This window comes from Thamnophis sirtalis, unplaced genomic scaffold, assembly GCF_051295495.1.
Source record: "Thamnophis sirtalis isolate CommonGarterSnake01/CBP01778 unplaced genomic scaffold, rThaSir2_p1.2 scaffold_7, whole genome shotgun sequence".
Taxonomy (NCBI): Eukaryota; Metazoa; Chordata; class Lepidosauria; order Squamata; family Natricidae; genus Thamnophis; species Thamnophis sirtalis.
The window spans coordinates 52,602,199-52,629,620 of record NW_028261387.1 but is presented as its reverse complement, the minus strand read 5'-3'; the positions used below and the strand labels follow the sequence as shown (position 1 = coordinate 52,629,620).

Here is a 27,422-nt window from a genome sequence, read left to right as displayed (position 1 = left end):
GGTGGGAATGTATGGGTAAAAACAGAGAATAATATATGTTGAGAAATTGTTTAGTCTACCCTAATCTTTACTTGATAGAACATGTATAAATTAGGTTCCTATAGATCCAATAAAGATAAGGACCATGAATACACCTGTAAAAATATGAGCTATAAATTAGCACAGGGGTAGTCAGATAAAAGAGCCACTTTGTAATGAGCTGTGCTTCTACTGCAGTATGATTTCACAATGCTGACACAGTATTGTTTCATTACACACATATAGCTAAAATTAATTCCAGTATTTAGCATAGGTTTCCATGACTACTTAAGCTTACAATGGTTAACATTTTTACCAAAGGAATATTAGTCCTATTTACTTCTAAGTTAAAAAAAATGTTGACAATCATGTTAATTAAAGATTATGAGAGCCAGTTTGGTGTCTGGTTAATGCATCAGCCTAGAAACTGGGAAATCATGAGTTCTAATCCCACCCTCAGCACAAAATAATTTGGATGACTTGAGCCAAACACTCTTTTGCAGCCCTAGGAAGGAAACAATGGTGAACCACTTCTGAAAAATCTTGCCAGGAACATTGCAGAGACTTGTCAAGGTAGTCACCAGAAGTCAATGTGAATTCCAAGGGGGGAAAAATGATAACAACCAGTATCTTGCTGGCTGATACTTTATTTGTTTATTAAAATTGTTGGTCCAGTCTTTATGTATCATCTAGAAGCTTCCCAGCAAGCTACTAGTGAGAAATTAAAAGGATAATGTATTATTAAAATTCAAAATAGAAATAGAAAGTAGAACGGATAGGTCAGCCAGAAGCTAGCAGACAACCATATGAATTCTGGGATATAATACTTAGTTTGTATCTCATTAATGCAAAACTTTAAGTCTTTTGTTAAACAATTCATTAAAACAAGCATTTTATGAAATCAAACCCATTTGAAACCAGGAATCCATTTGAGAAGAGGAAACAAATGCATTCCTTCCAAGGATGATTGATATATTTTGATTCTTAAAACCTGATGTGCCCTTCCCCCCATCAGTCTTGTACAGTCAGTTCACTGACAGTATCAGATAGACTGTTAGAGGATCAGCACATTCCAAGTAAGGGTGTGCACTTGAAATTGTAAAATAAGATGAAGTCTTCTCAAGAGCCCATTATAGGTTTAGACTATTGTTTCTCAACCTTGGCGACTTTAAGTCCTGTGCGGAACTTAAGCTGGCTGGGGGATTCTGGGAGTTGAAGTCCATAGGACTTAAAGTTGCCAAGGTTGAGAAACACTGGTTTAGACCTTACAATGGTCATGCTGGAGGCAAAAGATGATCCATAGTTTGAAAGAATGAAACAGGAATGTAAAACCTCTAATGCAACTATTGCTACTGCATTGCAGACTCACACCAAAATAGAATGATTAAAATAAAATGGAATTAGTAATACTGACATTAGGACAATTACAGCATTAAATGCAAAATTGTAAGTGCTTTTTTGAAGTTTCAAACCCACAATAGACATTATAGAGCCACAGAGTTCCATTGCCACAAGGCAGGAAGCTCAGAAATAAAAGATGCCAACTGGCAGAAACACATGGCTAAATGTTCAGATGGATTCTGTCTCTAAGCAATCTGGTATCCTCTTGCATTTCAGCTCCTCCATTTCTAAGACAGTATCATGTGGGAGACAGGTTTGGAAAGGGAAACCTTCATAGGATTGTTGTTGTAGAGGAAATAGGAGAGGGAAGGAGTATTATCCTGTTCTCCAAAGCACTTGAAGACAGAACAAAAAGCAGTGGATGGAAACTAATGAAGGAGAGAAGCAACTTAGAATTAAGGAGAAATTTCCTGACAGTTAAAACAATTAATCAATGGAACAACTTGCTTCCAGAAGTTGTGAATGCCCCAACACTGGAAGTTTTTGAGAGGAGATTGGACAACCATTTGTCTAAAACAGTATAGGATTTCCTGCCTAAATAGGGGGTTGGACTGGAAGACCTCCAAGGTCCCTTCCAATTCTGTCATGCTGCTATGTTATTCTGATATGGCATGTTCTTTGCTTTGAATTATTTATTTAAAAATATTAAAGCTGGGATAAAAATAAATGTGTCAAAGCAGCATCTGCTCTATAAGGCAGCTTATTTCCCACCTGGGTCAGGACAATGTTGTCCTTGACAATTTCAGGGAGAATTCTTATTGATCTTTTGGAAACCTAGTTATATTTAATGTCACACTGACATATTCCAGCAGAGCAGTTTTCCTTTGGGCAGTATCTATTTCCTGCTTGAAAGCAGGGGGGTGGGGAATGAAATGAGAACCCCACATGTATAAAACAATTTTAAAAACAAAAATGATAATCATTTTTAAAGAGTACTTTAGTCCATTTCTGAAGAGGCAGACATAACTTTTCAACTTCAAAAGAAATTCAGAGTTCAAATTCCATTAATAGATTGTACTGTCAGAGTTCAACGATAAATCAAATTGATATCAGAACATGCATGACATGTATGATTTTGGCTATATATAACTCAAACTAACAAGATATCTATAATCAAAGAACAAAAAGGACAGGACAGAATGTCTTTTTCTAAGGCAGTGGTTCCCAAACTTGGCAACTTTAAGACTTGTGGACTTCAACTCCTAGAATTCTCCAGCTAGCTCTTCTGGCTGGAGAACTCTGGGAGTTGAAGTCCACAAGTCTTAAAGTTGCCAAGTTTGGGAACCACTGTTCTAAGGTAATAGAAAAATGGCTGTTTGAGTTTAAGGATTCTCACTTGTTGTATGCCTCAGTATTTGGTCCATAGTTGTAGCTGTATCAGCTGCTAATGCTGGTACTAATGGTTGATGCTACTAAGGGCACCAAATCTGTTCAACTCTTTAAATATATGCATCTTTCAACTTAGGAAAGAGAAATATGCATCATCAGCATAACCCTCCTCTTTGGTTTCTTTTCTTATTTCCCTAAAATTAAAGTCAGGCTCAGAGCACTCCCAAAAGAAGTACGTAGTATCTCCTTCAAACCACAAACCATTATGCAATTATTCTGTCTCCTTTCTCATGCTAATAATTTTTTGGTAAATAGAAGAGAACCAAGAGGCAATAAAAAAAAAGATGAAATGGCCATAAATTAAACTGTTAAGCATTCCCAAGGTGTTATAAAATATAAACATTATTTCAACCCTCAGTCCTCCACAAATAACAACATCTGCAAGAAGACTTCAAAGCTTTTCCTCTGCTGTCTGCATCCATATCTGCTTCACTAGTTCCATCAGAAACATTTTATGCACATATATAGATACACCGAGACAAACAGGGACAACTGGGGGAAGCCTTCGAATCATCTACAGTGAACTTTCTGAAGAATGTGCCTGCACTCATGCCAATGTACTTTGCAGAGTGCCCCTTCTGAATGCTTTGCTCATAATATGTATTCAAAGAGACAAAGGTATGAAACCCCTGGGGAAGGAAAAGGGGAAAAAAAACAGAAAAAGAACCAATGTTCCCTATTTTCATTCCAAGTCCTGTCTTTTCTCCAAAGAACAGGGAGGGAAAAATAGAAGATGAGATTTTTTTCTTATTGCACCTTATGTAAAATAGCCAAGAACAATATTCACATATTGAAACTTTTACTCTTTCCCAAATGACTTCTGATCATTTCTATTCAGGATAATTGTACTTCTTATGAACTCTGACTCCTTAGGGGCAATTTTTAACAACTGAAGGAAACAGCCAGTGGTTTCCTTGCATGAGTGCTATCTTGTTCACTTTTGCAGAAACAGGCATGTCCTTCTGCTAGTTTGCCAGTGAAGTGGAGAGCAGTCTGTTTACTTCTATTGGCTAGAAACAACACCGTTATCTCTCTTAGTGCTCAAGGAGCACACAAAGGAATGAAGTCCTCCTCCCAGTTGTACTAAATTCAATTGAATTCTAAGAGCTCTGATTATTATAATTAAATCAGTTTAATTGAAAATGTATGGCCAAATCAGAACGCATTTAAATGTATGAATAAACCATACTTTTACATTTAATATTCAAGGCATGACTTTAAGCAAATCAGACTATGTATAATTTTTCTTAGAAAAAACTATAAAGGATGGTTTAATTAATATTTTCCCCAACATCTTTTTTTAGCAGTTAGCAGTGGCAGCTCTCAGATACTTGACCCCCATATGTAAATCAGCTGCAAGTGAAGCCTCATTAAGAAATCTATTTCTGGATTTTAATCTCTTCCTGCACTTTGGTCATAATTGTGTTCTGTCTGGACCCTGATTAAACTGTGGGCCTTATTTGGTGGATTTCCCTGTACCTTTTCTCTTCCTATCCATCTCAAGAAAGCAAGTGTCAACTGCTTCCCCTTCTGTGGGCCTGTTCTGAGCACTGATTAAAAAATGCAACTATTTTAGGCCTCTCATCACTTGGGCCAAAGGAGAAACTAAATAGGATTCTTCTCAATTTCAGCAATGAAAAGAGAGGGAGGGGGAATGCTAGCCATTCCTCTTTCCCCTACTGAGCCTGTAAACAACCACAAAACAAAAGTCCAGCCTTTCATGACAGCTTTGAACCAGCAATCACAAAGTGGTTGGTTGAAAGTCAACAGTAGAGTCCAATAAGGGAGTGGAGAAGTACAAGAACCCATGCCAGTCACTCAGAACAGAGGCATTTGCAAAGGAGAGTGTTAGATCGGGTAAAGGATAGGCACACACAGGCTACAGTAACAACAGCTCTTTATTGCAAATGAGAAACATCCGGCGAGACTGAGTCGGACAGCAGCCATTTTAAAGGCGTCTGTCAGACCTTTCGACCAATAGGATTCAATAGAGAGTACCTTTCCAGCAGATAAAAGATGGACTGGGGTTGTTATAATCCATTCCTACCATCTCCAAATAATAGTTAGCGCATCTTCATTCTTGGACAAAGGCAGATCAGCCTAAATCAAGTAGGGTTTCCAAATACCAACTCTTCAACATATAACCAAAAAATATTTTTCACTCTAAATCAGAAAGAAATTGTGGTGGGTTTTCTGTGAGGTAGGAGTGAGGGCTTACAATATCCCTCCTGTTCTGCTGTATTGTTGCCTATGATCCAATTCAGAAGAATAATGAATATTAAGAACAGTACCAGGTTGTAACAGCTACATGAATATACACTATGTACAATATAGATTAACAGTCATTCTTGGATCTTTCAAACAGCACAGTCATTGTTACTACATTAATATACAGAATATATACTTGTTATAATATGCCTCAATCTTTAATATGACCAGGAAGAGAGAGAGGGAGGGAGGGAGGGAGGGAGGGAAAGAAGGAAGGAAGGAAAGCAGATGGTCTTTGGGCCCATTTAATAAGTCAGTTACAGAATGTTGCAGAATGTATAACCAAACAAAAGATAGGAACTTCCATGCATTGAATAAGGCTAGCAGGGTATACATTAATAAACTTTGGGAAGGAAATGTCCACAGTGAATAAAATTTAGACTAGGATTAAAACAAGACTGAAACAATTTTCTCATAAGAACATTATTCTCATAACCATGGATATTTTCCAAGACACTGCCAATTAAGAGTAGTACTTCTGTTCAAAGTTCACTAATTAAATCACAACAGCTGGCATATCTCTCATATTTTTAATATGATAAGAAAAAGAAATGTCATGCAGGGAGACAAGAAGTTTGCTTCTGTGCCAAAACAGAGAAAATGACATCCTTGGATCGAACTATGGACCATAGCTTTGACAAATATTATTAGGGTCCCTCATGATGCTCTTTCCCAAACATGGCTCCTCGCTCATCATGGGAACCCATAACCTTACCAAGCCTTATTTTCTCACCTGCTTTCTCATTCTACTTAAGGATAACTTAAACTTAAGTTTATGGAACTCTTTGGAAGAAGAGTTCATGCCCAAGAAACACCTTGCCTTACCCAGGCGCAGAAGGAAGAAGTTTGTACTTACAAAGACTCCAAGGAAGGAGTTGAGCAGCAGTATCTTTTTCCCAGCACAGGAATCACAGGAATGTGGCATGAGGAGCAGCTTTAGTTATAAACTCTTGGTGCAATTGTTGCACAGGGAAACTCTTCATCAAGAACCAAATGTTCTGTCCATAAACTCCAAGGGGTATGAGACCAGCCTCCTGACATAAAGTGAGTTAAGGGCTGGAAAGCTACATTTTGGTGGGGGCATGCAAAGCATTTAATAAAAGAAAAGGAAAAAAGGAAGGCATGTGAGGTGAGGCTCTCTCTGGAAGCTCAAGCTCTGAATCAGCAGCCAGTACAATAAGCTCTGGCTAACACTGAGGAGAACAGAATGAACTCAAAGGCAAAAAGAACACACAACTCTCAGGCAGCAGAAGGGCCCCTCGGTCCTTCTATTTAGTCTCTGCTCTCTCTTTAGAGCAGAGACTTTATTTAGTCTCTGCTCTCTTTCAAAGGAGGAATTCATAAATTGATAAATAAATTAATATGTTTATTTATTTATAGCCATCACTACAAAGATAGCAAGGGATCCTTGTTAAATGCAATTATTTGAACAAAGTACTCTGGCTTTAGAGTATTTAAACTTTTGTCTGTAGTGGATGATCTGGCTCTTGCATTACTGATAATCCAATTGTTTATCTGCAGTAAGCACACTGAACTCTAGATTTACATCTTAATAAAAGTATAGTCTGAAGAACTTTTCAAATAACTTACTAAGTATCCATGCAAGTAAAAATGGTCTCAACCAAAGATTCATATGAATGTAGGCTCCTAGCATTATTTTCCAAAGTTTCTTTGGATACCAGGTATAGCCAAAGAGTCATCATCATATATAAACTGAAATGCTTTTTCCACACAAGCAAATCAAGTTGAAGCAAAAAAGCTCTGACTATCAAACATGTAACAACTGTTTTTGGTTAATATACATTCTATGACTATACAATATATTCTGAGAATACATTAATGAAAAAAATAATATTCTATTGTCAGTAGCCTCAAGGAACTATATTCTCAGCATTCAAATTGCTACCTATCAACATTATGAAAACATTTTTCCCCAATAAGATGCAAGATTATAATTATAATATCTAGATGAGGGGAGTCAAACTCACATGGTCATCACGTGACATATTGGGATTCCCCCCCCCACTTCACTAAATTGGAGGGTGGGGACAGTATGTGACACATCCAGCCTGTGGGCCAGGAGTTTGACAGCCCTCATCTAGAATATAGATCAGTGTCTTGGAGGCTATTTAAGTAGGAAGATGTGCACATCCTGGCACCCAAATACACTTTTTATTAAAAACTGACCTTTCTATCAATAAGTAGTACATCAAAAAAGGAAAGTGGGCACACGTTCAATATATGTACTAATAAATATTTCCTTTTAATTTTCTCTAATTAATTTTATTTTGGGAATGATTCTCTTGATGAAGTATCCTTAAAATGTAAGGTTACAATACAGAAAGGAGATTTTCAACCAAAAAGTTTTCAAAAAAAGAAAAAGAAAGCTTATAAATACTATTTTAATTAGTTTCTGGTTCTTCATTTCTCTTACTAAAATAGAAACTTTTTCTTTCCATGCTATTATGCAATACACTTCCTCCAAACTGAACATGTCAAAATTATTACACCATGAAATATTATTAAATATGGTGGGTGGAAGAAACCAAGCATCATTCTAATTTTAAATTACATCTAATTCACACTTGGTTTTTGTAGTAGTTTGTTTTTATACATGCACATATAATAGAAATTTAGTACTAAAAACTGATTTGCTGGGCAAGGCCAAGTGGATAAGAAAATTTTAGCTTATCATTCATCACCATAGACTTTTTTGTTTAAACTACTAATTACTTGTTCCTGCTAGTTTTCAAACTCAGATCACTCAACAATTATCAGGATGTATTGTGTCCGGCTGACATATTGTGTGGAGTTCCATGTCTCCATGTATTGTGTCAGGCTGACCCTGACATATTGCTCTTTGATTGAGATTTTGGGAAAGCTATTTTGGTTCTTCATGGTAGGAAATTCCAGATGTTTCACCAACACTATTTGTGTATAGTCCACTCCCACATAGATGATAATACATATTTGCTGGCAAATCATCAAAGCTCACTTTGAAGAAAGTTAGATTACCGTATGTGATGAATGCAAAATAGCTTGAAATGTTTATCTGTCTACACTCCTTTTTATCTGCCTTCACTTCTTATCATGTCAGTTAATTGAAGGCAATGCTAGACAGCTTCCTGTGGTTTGGTGCCACAACATGCAACTGGGAGTTCATGAAATCATTATTTCATATCAGAAGCCAACTTTCATTCTGCATGGCAGAGTCATTCCAGTTCCCATTACCAGCAACGGAACTGTTATACATTTGAACTGTGGGAACAAGGAAGCTAGGATATTTCGTACTTGCCTGGCTGTGAGCAAACAAACTAAACAAAGAGATTGTTGATTTTTTTATGAAATCATAGAGCAACAGAATATATGGAGAAATCATCTTTATTTACTCCTATTTAAAACTGTTTGCAACACTTCAACCATGTCACCCTTCTGAAACTGCAGGGGTATGACAGCAAGGGGTATGAAAGATTACTACTGAAAATGAAGATGTGTTTAGAATAATAGGACTAGTCTGGAAGCAGCCCTACTGTACTCATTTCAAATACATTTGTTTCAGGATAAAGAATTTAAAAAATGTTCATCATAGTTAAGTGATGGCCCTATCATAAGAGGAAAAATTCAAAAGCAATACACACTACTGACTTCTGATTTTTCTTTTTAAACTCCTAAACAGAATTATTCAAATAACCACAAAGTTAATTGCTCAACATGTCAAAATCTAACTGCTTGCATCAGCTTTCATTTTTTTATAGGTAATCCTCAACTTGTAACCACAATTGAGCCCAAAATTTTGTGGCTAAGCAACACAGTTGTTAAATGAGTTTGGCCCCATTTTATGATCTTTCTTCCTGCGCTCTACATGGGGCAGCCTTTGAAGAGTATTCGGAGACTTCAACTCGTCCAGAATGCAGCCGCGCGAGCGATTGTGGGTGCACCTCGGTACACCCACGTTACACCTATCCTCCGCGAGCTGCACTGGCTACCGATCAGTCTCCGGATACGCTTCAAAATGCTAGTCGTAACTTATAAAGCCCTTCATGGTATTGGACCTGGGTACTTGAGAGACCGCCTGCTGCCAATTACCTCCCAAAGACCCGTTAGATCACACAGGGTCGGCCTCCTCCGGGTTCCGTCCACCAGCCAATGCCACCTGGCTACCACCCGGGGGAGGGCCTTCTCTGTAGCAGCTCCGGCCCTTTGGAATGAACTCCCCGTGGAGATTCAGACCCTCACCTCTCTCCAGGCCTTCTGGAAAGCCGTCAAAACCTGGCTGTGCCGGCAGGCCTGGGGTTGATGAGTTCCCCTCCCCTCTCAACTTGTATGGCTGTGTGATTCTTGTGTATTTTAATTACATGTATTGTGTTTTATGTCCCCTTTCCCCCCTGAGTTGTTCGCCACCCTGAGTCCCTCCCGGAGAAGGGCGGCATACAAATAAACTAAATCTGAAATCTGAATCTGAATCCCTGAAGCTATTAAGTTAGTGCCACAATTGTTAAGTAAATCTGGCTTCCTAATTGATCTTGTTCTTCAGAAGTTTGCAAAAAGTTGTAGGAAGTTATCACCCAACCCTCTCCCAGAAAAATGAAATATCCTAGGAAATATTGAAAAGGCAGAATATTATGTTTCTCTGGATGTGAAAAGGAAGAAACATGTTTCAAAAAGACAAAGTAACTCTCCCTGCAGCTTCCTGCCCCCCCTTTGTCAAATGAGCCATTAAAGCCTGAGCTAGTCCATTTTACATAATAAAGACTTCTCCCCTTCAGCTCCATGGAGATGGGATTAAGGCATGACAATATTGGCCTTTTTCCCAACTGACCACATGGTATCTGAGAATTCAACCAAACTTGGACTCAGCCTAGAGAGTTGCCCCTGCATGGCCCCATCTGACAACCAATCAGAATACATTTCTTACATATGAACAGGAGGCAGATAGGTGGGGCCGAACAGATTATAAAAAGCTCTGCAAGCCCCTCCCTCGACCCTTCTTCTTTTTCACCCAACACCTGGAAGCATGTGATCACCTTTTCCCCCAGGACCTCAAGCCATGCAGTCCTGTCCACCATTAAAACATTAAACCATCTTTCTAAGCAGCCTCCATGCCTCCAGTGTCTTTTTCCCACTTGGAGCCGAACCCCGAAGGACGTTTCTTCCAACAAAGTGATGACATGACCTTGAAACACTGCAACCATCATAAAAACATGTCAGTTGCCAAATGTTTGAATTTTGATTATGTGGCCATGGGGATGCTGCAATGGTTGTAAGTATGAACAATGGTCATAAGTCACTTTATTCAGTGCCATTGTAAATTCAAATAATCATTAAATGAATGGTTGTTAAATTGAGCTATTCCTGTATTTTCCTTGGGTTTCTCCTCTGTTAGGAAAAAGAAAACTACATTATCTTAAGGCTAAAATTAATGACACTTAACATAAGAAGGACATAAAAGGAACAGATAGTACTATGTTTAGTTCAAATTGATTTACACACAAAGGACAAGTAGTTCACCACTTAGACTGAATTCCAAAAAGTCAACCCAAGTTAGATGTGGCCAGTATTTAACGAGAGATTAAACTGTAGACTAGGGAAAGTTATCCTCCTGCTGCTCCCTCTTCCCCTTCCAAAGTCCTAGAAAAAAGCAATGGTGATTTATATCTGTAATTGTTGTTAAGAAAACAATATGGAACTCTCCACTTAAAATCCTGTTCAGTTCCAGAGAAATTTTATCTTATAATTTTCACATTTGAAATACCCCAATAAATTAGTCCAAACACTTTCCAGTTGTCACCTTCATTTTGAATACTGTATCAGTCTCAGATAACTGGAATTTTAAAACACATTAGGATTGTGCAAGGAACAAAATCTGAAGGGGAAATGAGTTGCAGTACATGTGGATACACATGTACCACATGTTGGCAATTCTAAAAAAAGCTGTACCTTTGCTGAACTTTCTGCACTCAAAAAAAAAAAAAGCCCTTGATTTGATGATTGGTGTTTTATATGCGCCCATACATAACTTCAAATTTGGATCTCTTTGCCACCTTCTTTACCGTATTTGAAAGTGATTTCCTTTATAATATGGATTGAAGCAAAGTTATTCCAGTTTCTGTCACTTTACTATAACTATTCTTTACAAATTATTTTGTTTCTTATATCCCATATAGAAAACATAGAGAACAAGTTTGGTGTAGTGGTGAAGAACCAAGCTAGAAATAGGAAGTTGGAAATTTTAGTCCTGCAATCCCAAAGACAGCTGGGTGACTTTGGACCAGTCAGTTCCTGTCAGCCTTTAGAAGCAGGCAATGGCAAATCACTTGTGAAAAATCTTGCCAGAAACAGCAGGGACCAGTCCAGGCAATCATCAAAAGTCCAAAACTGACTTGGAGGCAAACAACAACAATACCCCAAATAGAATCTCAACTGTTTTATCTTAACAAGCTTTTCCACTCTTTTACTAGTCCACACTGTTATTTGCTCACCTCTCCAGGAATACTATTATAAGTCATTTGTAGTACTTCTAGACCAGTGTTTCTCAACCTTAGCAATTTGAAGATGTCTGGACTTCAACTCCCAGAATTCCCCAGCCAGCAAATGTTAAAGACAGATAAAGATATTGATGACTAAAATCTCAGGTTTTGCCTTATGCTAATTTAAGCAAACCATTGAACTGGAAAAATGAATCATAAACATGTCATTGTGGTTATTTTCCCGCTTGTGTAGAGCAAGCAGCCTTTTGATCACTAACAATTAAACAGCCAGTTTTTAATCTATTATTTATCTCTGGTTCTCCTGTCACTTGCATTTGATTCCCCTTAGGGTACATGGAACAAAATTATTTTGCTTGTAAAATTTAAGGAGATTCTAATTCCGTATTTTCCCTGAATATATTGCATTTTCCATTCTACTTTGTAAATGATTATTAATGGGTATCATAGCCAGGTTATTTTTTCCTGATGAGGATTATGATAGAAAAAAATTATCCTTGATTATAGCTGTTATCAAATTATGAATAAACCATTTAGATGATTTTGGCTATATTTGATTGATGTGACAAATTCTGTATTCTTCAAATGAAAAAATATTTTTAAAGGGGATGGGCTTTTTTTAAGGGGAGTTGTGGATAGCATAAGATATAAATACTTGTTTTAATTACATTTGGTCTTTCTCACAATCTACAGACATACAGGACATATACACATATAAACCATCTTCTTTCAGATTATACCTATATTAAAATAATCTTGGCCTCTGATTCTCACACCTAAGATAGCCAGTAATATAACTGAACAAAAGCAAACACAACCAGAGGAAACAAAAGGAACTCTTAATTTTGAATACCCTGCTGGGCTAGATGTAGCTGAGGTTGTTTTTTAAAACAACAACAACACGTTTTTTTGAGGACTCCTGACTAGATAAGGGAGTTTTAAAGATGAGAATCTTTGTCCTGTCCAATAAGAGGAATAAGATGGGGAAAAGAGGGAAGGAGGAAGTTAGGAGTTTCTTTGTTCCCTAAAAGTTTTGGCTAATGGCCACTCATAAGGGAAGTGCCACATGATTGGCCTGAGGAATCTAGAACCAAGATCCCATACATCTTTGTAATAAAATTAAACAATATCCTTGAAAGAATTGGATCTGCTGAGATAAGGGGCATTTTTTTTAGTTAAATAAGGGATTGTTGATTTCAGTTCAGTGCTGCTTACTCAAATCTAGATAATGTTATAGTTTGTTATCTCTTTGTTTTTCAGACTTTTTTCAGATGCTGTCATCTGCAGTGATTTCAGACTTATGCTACTTCTAGCAACTGAACTATTCTCTGAAAACCTTTGCTATTTTTATTATAAAATATAAACATTCTTTTCTTCATTATTTCAAAATGACTTGGAACTGATAATCTGGTAAGCGAGGAAAACTGTGGCATTCATTTAGAGGATTACTCCTAGACAAGAAAGATATTATTCTGCCTCATCCAGTTACTGGTTGAAGGAGGTATCTTCCTACTCAAGAATAGATGATACAGAATAAACTCCTGTTCTTTCGTTGGTGGGAATAGTTATACCTGGGCAAGCTGGAACTCTGATATGGGGGAGTGCAAAGTTGGAAACCCCCAAAACAGGTCTGGCAGGCTGATGTAGATATTGCTGATAAATACCTCCCCACCTTTTCCCTGCTTACAGATTCAAAGGAAATCAAAATGGACTCAGGCTTGCATTGATTTATAAATATATTTAGAACAACTATACCTGCATCAGAAATACACATAGCAGGTAAGGACATGCTCTGCTGCTCTGTCTACCTGCTTAGCCTGCTACCAAAAAGAAATACCCAGTAAGCAACCTCAAAACCTCTGCTCCTTCACTCTCTTTAATGATTACCTTAAAAATGAATCACTCTCAATAAATGGTTTTTTTGTAAAACTCCATATATTGTCACACTATTTTTACTTTGTCGTAATATAAATATTGAAAAAAAATGCAACCATCATATGTACCACTTTTATTAATAAATCTCACTCTCTAACATACATGCCCAACAGGATTAGAGTTTTCTGCAAGCATTTAACCAAATGAAAAAAAAACTGTGTCAGCAAGTAAATTCCTGCACTCAGAATTCCTATAAACTCAGAATCAAAATCTCAATTATTTTGGACTTATTTATCAAAATGAAGATGCATGATCACCTTCTGTGCCAGCGCACAAATGACAAGGACCCAAGACCTGCAGGCAATAACATAAGCCCAAAGATGTTTATGGCAGAGTATTAGACCCATCGTCATAGTCCTGTTAGATGATATCTGCCTGCCTGCCTGCCTGCCTGCCTGCCTGCCTGCCTGCCTGCCTGCCTGCCTGCCTCTTACCTTCCTTTTTAAAGGCTTTTATGGTTGAGTGCTCATCATGAATGTCACATGCTCTGTCTTAAGCATACCTTTTTATCAGCTTCAGTCTCCCCACCTCAGTTCAGCTAGTATCTGCTGTATAGGTATTGCTATCCTATTTTAACCATGCTTGCAAAAAGATGATTATACATTATATGTATACTGCAATATTTGTTTTGTTTTTAATTAGCATCATTGTGAGTAACTTGTGTTTTAGGGTTCATAATTTTGTATCTTTTTACCAGTTGTACAATGATTGCAGGAAAGTTACTGTATATATAGAAAAAAGATTGTTATAATTAATATTATTATACAATACAAAATACCAGGTGAGAATTGTCCTTACTTTTAAACTGAACTATGTCCGTGTACAGAGAAATAAATTAGTATCATGAAACACTGCTGATTCCTTCTTTGCTTCCTTGCCAGCTAGCAAGTCTAGGTTACGGGATCAAAGATCTCATCTTATTTTAGCACTAAGAAAAGAAGTAGCGGAGAGAGCTCATATTACCAGGATTTCATCCCCTGAATTCAGAAGTCGGTGATCTCTGCAAACAAAGGTTTCATTCAGGGGAACTACAGTCACCTTCACAAATAATAGACCTGAAATAATACAACATACAATTTGCTAGAAGTATGGTATTTTATTTTACTCTCTATGCAACATTGCTATTCTTGAGTCACCACTCAAAACTAAATTTATATTATATGGAATTAACTAATCTGTTCTAATCTGGTAGGTAGAAGCAAAGGCATCCTTAACCTTAGCTTTTTTAAAATACAGAGTTCATCCCATGTAATGGATAAGAAGTTGAGGCACAGAAAAAATAAATGAGAGCTGTTATATATACAAATATGTTTGTGACTTTCATATGTGTCCTTAATGCACAGGTATTTGAAAAACAGAAACAAATAGCAAATGTACTAAAAAAAATCATATATAGGTAAGAGCTGCACACAAAAGCATATTCTAAACAATTCCACTCTAAAACTCTCTCCTGGCTTGGAAAGGAACATAAAGTTACTATTTTCAAGCTACAGTGCTATATAATATAAAGGATACTCTTGGAAATGCTGTGAAATTCTCCACTTAGTCCAATATTATGGTGTGCTAGGCCAGAGTATTTTTGCTCTTCAAAATGTCTCCCCAGGAATATCTTTTCCCTCCACCATTCTTTTTCTTTTCTGAAAATACTCCTCTAATTTAATTCGCTTGCTCTGGTTCCTGCATGGTTTGTGAACAGTGCCTCAAACAGTCCAAATGTTTCAGCTCTCTGGAGCCGTTTTTCATTCCTGGGCCGTTGTCAACTCTGACAAGTTCTTAGTAACCCAATCTTTAAAAGGGCATGAAGAGGCAGAACCTTGAAACCTAATACAGATAGAAGTCAGCTGGCATGAAGAAAGGAGCCACAGTTGCACCCAAATCCCGACCAATGAAAAAATGCCTTGTCATAAATGACAAGCATTGTCAGTTCTTCTCCAGCAACAACTTCTTGTCTGAAGCTCAGAGAGTTCATTTGAGGCATCCCAGGATTTTCAAGTATGAGAAGTACCCAGTCATTGAAAGCCTATGGGACATGTTTCTATTTCAACACATGAGCATAGAGACGCCATCTTGGGCTATCATGTTATACCTTCAAGAAATTAGGACACAGGCTATGGTTCCATTTCTTTTCAATTTAGTAGGGCAAAGGTTACCAGGACTCTGTCAGTTTCCCAGGAACTCAGTTCTATGAAGTCTTCATATGGAACAAAGTCACAGAAGGAAAATACCACTTTTGTTTCCTAATGTTTTCAGTATCAAGAAAGTACTATTAAAATGACCTCCGTTTCAAGTCAGTATTCTCTATAGCGCAATCAAAAGGAAGGAACTGAGATATAGTCCAGCAAAGGAACATGATAGTACATTACAGAATGCAATTTGGCAGTATAAATCATAAAGAAGCCCATAGAATTCCACGGGACATTTTAATTTTCAAATACTTTGGAAAGGCCAGAAAAGAGAACAGCTAGAATAAGAACCTTAATAGAAACACAAATTTTTTGCACCTCTGGATATGATAATAAAATTGTAACAAATATTTAGTATATACTTGCTTTTGTTTTTCTTCCTTTTTTCCAATCCTTTTCCTTTTTCTTATGTCTTTAAACCTGCAAATCTGAATGACGAGATTGTCATTGCTGATCTTTAGGGAAAAAATCCACTAGAAGTCTTTTTCAACTATAAAGAAGTCAAGTCTCTATCAATTCTAGTCCAGCTTTTTGTAACTCTATAGAGTTATCCATGTTGTTTTCTATATGTATGGAAGTGATTTGCCTCTGCTTAATTTTTAAGATCAGTTAAAATCAGTCAGATGAAGCACTTGTAGATCCTTTTGTACTTATACAACACTGTAAAAAATGAACATAAAAGAAATCTCAGATTTCTCTTTTCAAAACTGTTTGTAATGGAAGCCCAAAAACACTCAAGATTATTATCTTTAAAATTAAAGTAAAAGGTAAAGGTTCCCCTTGCACATGTGTGCTAGTCATTCTCGACTCTAGGGGGCAGTGCTCACCTCTTTTTCAAAGCCGAAGAGCCAGCACTGTCCAAAGATGTCTCCATGGTCATGTGGCCGGCATGACTAAATGCTGAGGTGCATGGAACACTGTTACCTTCCCACCAAGGTAGTCCTGATTTTTCTACTTGAATTTTTATATGCTTTCAAACTGCTAGGTTGGCAGAAGTTTGGACAAGTAATGGGAGCTGACTCTGTTATGCGGTACTAGGGATTCCAACCGCCAAATTGCCAACCTTTCTTATCGACAAGCTCAACGTCTTAGCCATTGAGTCACTGCATCCCTATGTTTAAGATTAGGTTACCCAATAAATAAGTAATAATTGTATCATAATATTTTACAAAGGAAAAGGAAACGAAAATGAATACAAGAAAGGGGGGAAAGAAGTGAAAATGGATTTCTATTTCTATTTTTCTTCATAAAAAGAAGAAAAAATAAATCGACTACATAAATGGCAAAAAGGGGTTTCATAAATAGACTTGGTTGGCATAAACCTGCTCATGCTTTCTCCTGCTGTCCAAAATAAAATGCCATGTTTTCATCCTAGAGGCAATGTGATTGCATTTCATAGCTGAATGGGTAGCTATCACCATGTAATTGATGAAACATTCTTTAGAGAAGCTGGAGATGTAAAATCAGTCCCCTTTTTCAACTCCATAAGTTAATTTTGATGGTGCTCACACTGGTGTGCTGTTTAAAATGAGGTCCATTGCCATCAGATAACGGAGGCTTCAAACTATTTTGAACTTAATTGGGTTTTTGAAACTGGGTCAATTGTAACTTTAATATCTAAATAATTTTGAAAAGCATAGGTACTGCTGTCATTTTTTAAGGACCACATTGTACCAGCAAGAGAACCAAGGTTAAATCAAGCTGCACAGAAAAATTAACTGAACCTATTTTAGGTCTACATTAAATAAATGCATCTAAATGCTTTATATATTTACACTGCTACCTTTTAAATTGAAATAGCAGCTTATAAGGAATCAACAGAAGAACTACATTGCATAGGGGTGAAATAAGTTCCCATCACTGGGAGGAATGCTATCACTGGAGTCAATCATTAAACTTCACCAGCAGCAGCATCCTAATCCAGTTTAAAAACAGATACACCAATTGCGTTACAGGCAAATTTCATCTTAATGAGTTTTCTAAATAAAGAACTAATCAAGAATATAAACATGATGTGAGCTTTCAGGAGAGGGTTTTTTTTAAATGGCAAATGCATTAGATTAGAACATACTGCATTAGATGCATTAGATTCTAACAGTAACATTTTTCAATATTAAATTCACAATTCATTCTTTTGTTATACACATATTTGGATGGAGAGAGAGAGAGAGAGCGAGGGAGAGAGAGAGGGACAGGGAGGGAGGGAGGGAGAAAACGAACACCTGGGGAAGCAGTCCTGAGGACTGAAGATTGTTCAGTGAATAAATTGGGTCACCAAATTCTGCTCTGGATTAAGGAAAGTACTTGGGATCCTCTTTAAAGGGTTCTTTAAAGACACTCCCCATAATGAGACCATAAAACAGAGGTTTCTGGCAGGTTTTAGGACTCTGGGTACCAGGATACTTAGCTTTGTGCAAGTCGCATTTCGGTACCTTCAAACAGACAAAGTAGGTTCACTCACTTCCCCTCTTACTGGAAAAATGGCTGTTAAATTCCTTTTTAGCTAGCAAGAACTTTTAGAAGAACAAGTCATTTTTCTTCAACCCTCAGCAAAAGAAGTTTCGTGTAAGTTTAATAAGCTAAAGAAAACTATTTAAATTTGGAAATAAATAGCAAATGTGATCATAACACTGTTTTTCAAAAATTCTAAACTACTATGGTTGGCTGAAAATAAGATCTTGATATAATTATAAGAATTTTTTATTAGTTTGTTTAAAAATATATTCAAAATATATGAAGATTTTGAATTTAAGCGTAAGAAGTCATTTCTTGGGGAAGTGTTATAGATTAAAGAAAAACATAAGAGAAGACCTTGAAGATTGGTTACTAGAGGCAACCAGAAAGAGCTAGATTATAATAAAAAGAGAAGGCTCATTATTACAGAATGGAACAAGTATTTCAATTCTGGAAGAATTCAAGGAAATTCAGCAATATATATTTAAGATTGACTATTATTATAAAGACGGATTCAATAGAAGAAATAGAAGAGGATATACCTAGAATCAGACTGTTTTGGCTATGGATTTAAAATTGACAGGATACAAGAATGGCATTGAAAAAGGTGTTTTACAAGACTTACAAATGAAAATAGCTGATGTTTTAATAGCTAAAAAGAACACACAAATAATAAATCAGAAGAGTGACTTGAATGTGTAGATTTCAAGTTTCAATTCAGAAGAGTGACTTGGATAACTTGCTAATTTTTGACTTAGAAAGATGTGTGTTGTATTTATGAAGGATTTCTTGAGAAAAAATAGAATGAAAAGTAATTAGCTTTGAGCCATGACTTAAAAGGAATAAACATTAAGATTTTCTTAATTTGAATTAGTTTTTATTTTTTGTATTTTTAAACTTCAGTAATAATTATATAAAAAATAGGAAACTGAAAATCATGACTCAAAGCATATTAAAAAAATCTAAAGAATATATATATTCTCTGGCAATTATTTGATACCTTAAAGATCATTTTTTTAGAACACCCATTTTAGAATCTAAAGTTATAAAGAAATCCTAGACAGACAGACATAGAATACTGAAGGACTGTTTGGAATTATCAAAGTAACAAGCTTCAAATTCTTTATACTTTTGCTTCTTGACCACGTAATGAAATAAACCTAGCTGCTTCCTCAGGTTTAACATCCTTACTCTGAGTAGACCAATAATCTAATATTTCTCAATGACTTCATCTATGCCAGCTGTTCCACCTAGTTATTTCCTCAGGAGTGACTTATAAATTTCTCATAGCATTACCCAATCATCACTGAAGTAATGTGAAGCCTGTCCTCATTACTATTATTTTGAGACAATGAGCATTGGATCATTCTAGGGGGGGAAAACCTTCATTTAGTAAGAGTTGAGCTTGGATTGTCCTCATTTGCTGAGTTACAACTTATCACAGATCTATTTACAGGTAATTATGGGGCTGTTAGCTATAACATGATGTCATTTGTAAAGGACGGGATGTAAGCACTCATTTTAGTCTATATATTGCAGAAAGCTAAATATCATATTATAGGCTCTCAAGGAAATTACTCAACTATCGAATCAGCATGCCTAACAACAAGCAAAAAATAATCACCAATGCTATTTGTACTCTCAAACCCCAATTTCATCCGAACTTTGCTAATATATTAAAATTGCACTGTAGAACAAACCTCCTTCTAGAAAATGATTTATCCAAGCTTCTATAAGAATCTATTTACCACACTGGAAGCCCTGTACCTCTAGTGTGATATAGTCCTCATTTACAAGTGATGTTCTCTAAATACTACATAAGATAAATAGGCCAGAGTTTGTGCAAAAGGATGGACACAAATCTGTAATCAGGACTCAAAGTGATGACAAAGTAATAATAGACCATTTTAATCCCACAGAATGTTCTATTATAATCTGAAAGTAACAGTTTTGGAGGGGAAAAAACTTTGCTACTATAATTGAGTGAAATATATTGAAATATACATCAATATATTTCAGCTAATTTTAGAAATTCTGACCAAACAGAATAGAAAGACTATATAGTAAAGGAGTAGCATTCTTAGGAAATATAGCAAAATAGTTAAGAGACTAATGAAAGGTTTTAAAAGACAGAACGTTCAAGTTTTTATCCTCACACATAGCATCAGTGCACAAATAAATATGCAATATACTTTTCATTGTTCATATCCCGATGCATAAAGTATAAACTAGGCTTGCCTCCCACCCCCTTTTTACTAAAGTTTTTCAGAATCTTCTGCTCTCGTGTACTTTCATTAATGGTTTTGTGGAAGATATGGAGACAGAGCTAGGCAAATTTCACCCCTTTATGAGAGGCTCCAAAGATAGCATAAGTATTCCCAATACTTGGAGGAGGGCCACAGAATTATGGTTAACTAATAAAAGTCCTCAGTTCAGTCCTTACATCTCCAAATAGGCCTGGGAGAGATTCTTGTCTGAAATTTGTGACCGCTAATATCAACCATGGTGCACAATCCTGACCTAAACAGTTCAGTAGTCTATTATTCCAAACTTGATAGCTTCTATTTGTCATCGTCTATTAACAATGCTGGATGGCATTCAAAGCAACCAACGCATCTGTGAAAAATAGCATTTAGGAAGTCTAAGGTATTTTTTGTTTTCTTGACAGAGGTAATAGACATTCAGAACAGAGACGGGAGTGGGTGGGAGCCAGGAGTGGGTTCCGGCAGTCATTACTGCCAGTTCACTTGTAGGTGCACCATGCGCTGCACACACCACGCACACCTGCACAGAACAATAAAACTTGCTCTGTGAATGCATAGAAGCAAAAAACAAGATGGCGGTGCCAATGGTGGTGCCTGTGGCGCCGCTGGGAGAATCGGTTCTGGGGCGTGGCAGGCCTGGGTTGCTGCCAGTTCCAGCGACCCAGGCTGCCAAACCACTACCAGTTCAGCTAAACTGGGCTGAACCGGTAGGAACCCACCACTGGTGACAGCTAATTAAAACGTGTTTCTTTCTTTGAAATTCTAGTTTGGTTGAGTGCCAACAGAAAGTAGTCCTAGTACTTCTACTTTAGCAGACACCCATCAAACAGGGATTAAAACAAGTACTGAGAATAATATTAAATCATCAAAAGACTGCAAATAGGGTTGCTGAGTAACCCAAAATGTCTCTGATCCAAATTCAGAGGGGGGAAAATAGACATAGTAGCTTGATAAGCATTTTTTTTTTGTAATTTAGTTGTTGAATGCTATAATAGTACTGGCTACAAAGATTATAAAGAGGAACCAGTAACATCAATGAATTACACATCAATGTTGATTATTAAAACGCTATAGAAAATCAACCTGGGTGATTATTGCAAACTTCTGTTAAGTTTCTCATGGTTTTATAGGTAGCTCCTGTTTTAGACAGAATGCTGGGTGATACAGATCTTTAACACTATATGACCTTCATTGGTCATGGTTACCATTTGCACATTTAGCCCTTAAAACTCTGGTAAGTGGATTCAAGAGCTTTCTGGACAACACAGTTGAATATAAAATCCAGAAACTTTGTATTAAAACTTTGGACCACTTTCGCCTTTGAGCTTTCTTTGAATAGAAACAAAGGAAAGTAAAAAAGAAGAAGACAAAGCTATCTAGAGCACGAAGCCATAGCTCCCCTGCTGCAATGAGACAAATACTGTTAATAGATCAGGACAGCTGCTCTGCCTCCTCCACCACACCAGAGCACAGCCAGCATGCTTCATCACAGGTGCAAATCGTCCTACATTCTCAATTTACCCAAAGGTCTCTCTTCCCACTCTCCCTCCACTCTCTCTCTCTCGGTGGGCTGAAAATCACAGCATAGTTAATCTGCTCCTTTCTCTGCTCTTCTTCTGTCTCCATATCTATATGTTAATAGAACAAACGCTGCTGGCAGAGCTGACTGTGCATTGGAAATGACAAGGGATCTAATACACATGATAATAATGATGGTGAAAATAATATTAACCATAAAAATAGCTAACTTCTACCCCTCTACAAGCCTCTTACCCTGCATTTTCAATTTTAATTTTGAATCCATAAACATCAGTTACTTCTTTGTTGCACCTTTTAATCCTCTTCTCTACTGCTATCTCTTTCCTGCTGCTCCCCCCTCCAAGCATCCACATTTTAAAGCCAGAACAAGCGATTTCTAGGAATTTATCCTGGAGTACCGAATGGACGTCTAGAAAGAATGCTCACCTGGGCATGAACCATTTCGTGGAATCATGAAGACTGCACAATCCCAGTGGATGACCTTCTGCCCCTCTCTCTGGTAGCATTACAGATCAGTGCAGCCTGGGGCCACAGCATGCTTCAGTCCGTCTTGTGTAAGTGGAGGGTCGGAAGGAAAATTACTGCTTCAGCTATACCGGGCTCTTCCAAATCCACAGGGAGAGTGCTTGCATTCAGCATTAATCCAACACTGCCTATATACCGCCCCGCCTGACTGACAGGCAGTGAAGGTTAAGGCCCGAGAGTGAATTCCAATTATTTCCATCCCTTCCGCCTCCCCCTATGACTGTCCAGAGAGATGGATGATTCTGTCTTGGTAATTCCCTCTGTCATTCTCTTCCAAGAAAGTCTGGCAGGTCATCAAAGGAGAGATTAGTGAGATAATGAAAATGCCCCTCTTTGGAGCATTCCTAATTCCATTGCTGAGATTTGAGCACTGATATCCTCCCTAGATGAGACAGATGCTTCAATTATCTAGTACTTTGGTTTGATCTCACTATGGAGAAATCTTTATTCCTCACGACTGTACACATTCTTTCTACAGGCTGCAGCATCATCTACTGGCATTAGACAGAAATGCTGCACAATTTATCTCACCGAAAATCTATTGATGTTAAAATCTATCTCTTCCTCATATATTTTCAACACACACACACATAATTGCAATCATATGTGAGGCAAGAATCCTGAAAAGCATCAGTCAATAAGCTGTAGGTCTTAATCTCATAATATATGACCCGTGTGTGAATAGATTCTTAATATGTTTACTGTAGAAAAGCTGCTTTAAGCTATTCCAGTAAAAAGATGTAACAAACATTTTCTAATTTAAAAGCCCAGTCACAAAACATAATTTATTATTTATGTCATTCAATTTATATGGGAGCCCACCTCATCGAAGCAACTCTGGGTGGAGAACAAAGTTTAGAAACAACAATGTAAATAACAATATCCAAACAAACCACACCATCAAAAGAAAAGAACAACAAATTAATGGAAGAGTAAAACCTTCAGAACCAAACAAACCATACAGGCTCCATCACCCTCCTGACCCCCATTTGACCCTATGGACCAACAGCCAGGTCTTAAGTGCTTTCTGAACTGAGCAAGCAGAGTTGGGGCCAATTTGATCTCAGGAGGTAAAGGGCAGATGCCATGACAGAGGAGGCATGCTTCCTGAGTCCTGTGAGATGGCATTCTTTTATTTGACAAGATCTGTAGTATGTCCTTCTTGATGGGGTGGAAGAGTTTCTCAAACAGCCTGGCTCATTCCATTCAAGTCTGCAGGACTTGATAAGTGACAAGCAGAATCTTGAATCGCACCCAGAAACCCACAGAGAGCCAGTGAAGTATGTGAAGCAAAGGTATCACATAAGCAAATCAAAAGATGCCCATAATAGCTCATGCTGTTGCATTCTGGAGCAATTGCATCTTTCAGATGTTCTTCAAGGGCAGCTCCATGTACAGTGCATTGCCATAATCCACATAAGAGGTGACTGAAGCATGAGTGACTGTGTGCAGAGGCTCCTGTAATTAGTTACACAAGTATTTGCATAATGCCATCAGTGCATTTTAGAAGTGCTCTTTAAAAGGCCAGATCCTGAAGTTGAAACTCAAATACCTTAGCCACCTAATGAGAAGGAAGGATTCACTGGAGAAGAGCCTAATGCTGGGAAAGATTGAGGGCAAAAGAAGAATGGGATGACAGAGAATGAGGTGGCTGGATGGAGTAACTGAAGCAGTAGGTGTGAGCTTAAATGGACTCTAGAGGATGGTAGAAGACAGGAAGGCCTAGAGGAGCATTGTCCACGGGGTCACGATAAGTCGGACATGATTGGCAACAATATAAGAATTCCAGCAAGTATTTTACATTGAAAGGAGATTCATATGTATAAGAACAATTATGACAGCAAAACCCTTCTTTGCTTCCTTAATGCTGTTATGATGAGGGAGACTGGAAGCTTGCCACTTTCCTAAAGGCAGGACTATATGCATATGTTGGGTTTTTTTTATGACTGCTGTTTGACCTCTTAATGCAAGAAATAACTCAATGACAACTCATGGGCAGCAGGATGGATGAGTTCCGGTTAGACTTGGTGCTTATTTTGGGATAAATGGCATATGATATAGACAGCTATCAGTACTTTGGGCATCGGTCTTTAAAATAGGATATGTAAAATGCTGAATTGTTATGGTTGGATCATATTTGAGTTATGTTACATAACTGGATCTCTGTAGGAATGAAGACTATGTTAGGATGTTCCACCCAAGTGCCTGATGGGTAGAATTGAGTTTTAAAACTTTTAAAAGTATTTGGGAATTTTCCAGTGATGTAGAAGGTATTTTCTCACCTATCTGGTTGATTCTGACAAAAGGAGATTATTTAGATTCCTTCCAATCAGGATTCAGGATAGGCAATTGAAATAGAACTCATTAATCTGGTGGAAGAGCTCTGTTGCCAGCTGGTAAAGGGAATTTACTTTCAAAACTTTCAGCAGCATTCAGTACCACTGTCTGTGGTATCTGTTTTGACCATCTCTGAAGATCAAGAGTAGAAGTACTGTTTACAGTGATTCTGTTCCTACCAAAATCTTTAGTTCCAGTTGGTAGCTATGATGGCACAACAGTCAAATTCTTGGCTGCTCTACAGGACTTGATGCTCTTGCATTGTTCAACATCTACTTAAAAAACCCACTGGAGAGGTCATCTATTGGTCTAGAGAAGGTATTATAAACATGTTAATGATAATGATGCAACACTTCCTCACAATGGACTGGAAATGGTGTAGCTTTTAACTGATGTGTGGAGTAGCTCAAATTAAATCGTAGCAAATAAGAGTGTCTGTTTATTTGGAAACACTGTGGCTATAATTCAATTCCAATGATAGCTTTAAGCAGATCAAGTTGCCCCTGAATGAGCACTTCTGTAATTGGCGGTCCTTCTGTATCTCCAACTGCTGCTAGAGCAGCAGGTACAAGCTCTGAACAAAGAAACCTATGTCAGTTTGGGCTCTTTTTAGACCATGAAGCCCTTGCAATACAGTAGTGACTCATTAAATCTCACATTTTAATTACAGCATCACACTGAACATGGGGCTGTTTTTGAAGATTGCTTGAAAGCTGCAATTCACAAAAACAGCAACTAGGTACTGATAGAGTCGTGTTGCTTTTTCAATTATTTCTTGGTCATTGCACTATTTCTTAAGGGCTGGTTATTATATACAAACAATCCATGTGGTACATTGCCAAGATACTTGAGGGACCATCTTCCTCAAAATGACCCTTTCTGCTTAGGGGAGAATATAGAAAGAGAGGTTTCTTATGTTTCAAACCTCCATGAGGAACTCAAAGGCAGTGTGATAGCAGTAATGTTTTGCCTATCATATTTGGCACCTGATCTTGTGCATACCTGTCAAAATCATGTTATTTAGACAGGCGTCTTAAGGGGCATGGATGAGGGAGGTTTGTTTCAGGTTTCTATGGCTTTATACAGGGCGGGGCATAACCTTTTCCTAGGGGGTCACAGCAACACTTGTAATAACAACACAAATAATTCATACACCATTCGAAAGCCCATCAAAAACTGAGTTTATTGACACGATTTAATAGTCAGTATGACCACCATTAGCCCTTCAAACAGCATTCAAACGAGGTGGATAAGAACACAACAAATCTTCAAACAGTTCCGTTCGATTTTCCAGATTTTTCAACACAGTTTCCAAATTCATTCTCAAAGTTTCAACCGAATATCGATTTTGACCTTGCTCCTGAATCATCAGAGCTTCCACTTCATCCTTAATTATGGCCCCAATGTTCTCTGCCGGATTGAGATCTGGCGAATTTCCCGGCCAGACGTCATTGCCCCAAAATTCGACATTGTTTTCCTTTAACAATTGCTGAGTCGCATTTGCACGCATGCAAGGAGCTTTGTCATGAAGAAAGACAGCCTCACCAACCACCAAGACATTGTCTGGATCACTGAGAAATGGAATGACATTCTCCAATAAAATTTTCTCACGGAAATAACTGCCATCCCAGGATTCCCCTTTATCCTTCAAAACCCAATGCAGTTTCTTGGCTGTGAAAATGACGAAAATCCCGATGCAAGTCGGATTGCGAACAATTTGTCAATATCGTTCATGTTTGGCGATGTCGTCGACGTCTTTAGCCCAAATTCGATCGTTCTGGAAATTCGGTTTTCGAATGGCATAAACGAAGAATTCGTCAGATGGCGCCAAATGAAGAAAATCTTCCTCGGTCCATTCAGACAACCAATCGCACAACCAAAGCCGATCTTGAACGTGTGTTTGAGTTTTCAATGGTTTGCAAATGACGTGGAATGGCTTCAAACCTTCTCGTTCTCGATATCGGCCGATTGTCCTTTGATCAACTCGTTTTCCACGAATTTGAAGGATTTCTTGGGCCACTTTTCGGTTTCCTTTTCGTTGTTTGCGACTGCCAGTTGCAATGATGGCTTTGCTTTCTTGGGACAGTTGCAGAGGACGCCCTTCTCCAAATTTTGTGAAACATTCTTGGGCTGTTTTGTTCCAATTATCAGTAACCCAATCCGGATGACGTTTCAATTTGTTTGCAATCCATTTTCGATTGATAAACGTCGCTCCAGCATCGCGAGCCTCTCAAAAGGCAATGCATTTTATTCTGTCAATGATCCTTTGTTCTTCCGAATCGAATTTTCCAGCCATTCTTAAAGCAAATTTAACATTTAATAGCTCATTCAATTCAGTTTTTTATGGGCTTTAAAATGAGGTGTCGCGGAAGTTGTAAACTGCTGTCGATCTTGCTGTGACCCCCTAGGAAAAGGTTATGCCCCGCCCTGTATTGGGTTTTTATATACTGTGTACCTTCAGTTATAGAATTGGAGTGATATATATATATAAGCATATCTAATAAATGGGATTATATACCCACAATATAGTTTTCATATTTTATGTATTTTTGAACACATTAAATGGTAAATTGAATTTTATGCATGATTAGTTGGTTTCTACAGATGTACAATGAACGGCAGAT

General features: G+C 37.6%; 1 protein-coding gene across 4 annotated transcripts in view; it reads right to left on the bottom strand.

Annotated features, from left to right (window-relative positions):
• The window catches only part of TMCC2 (transmembrane and coiled-coil domain family 2), an 83,868-nt gene that overhangs the window by 19,791 nt on the left and 36,655 nt on the right, over nt 1-27,422 (bottom strand). Inside the window, exon 1 of one of the 4 annotated variants that reach the window (XM_087720063.1) lies at nt 22,363-22,609. The exons of the other annotated variants lie outside the window; for them this stretch is intronic. Coding sequence (XP_087576189.1) covers nt 22,363-22,377 — 15 coding nt within the window. The 5' untranslated portion in view covers nt 22,378-22,609. Of the gene's footprint in view, nt 1-22,362; nt 22,610-27,422 lie in introns of those variants that run through there. 4 annotated transcript variants of the gene reach the window in all.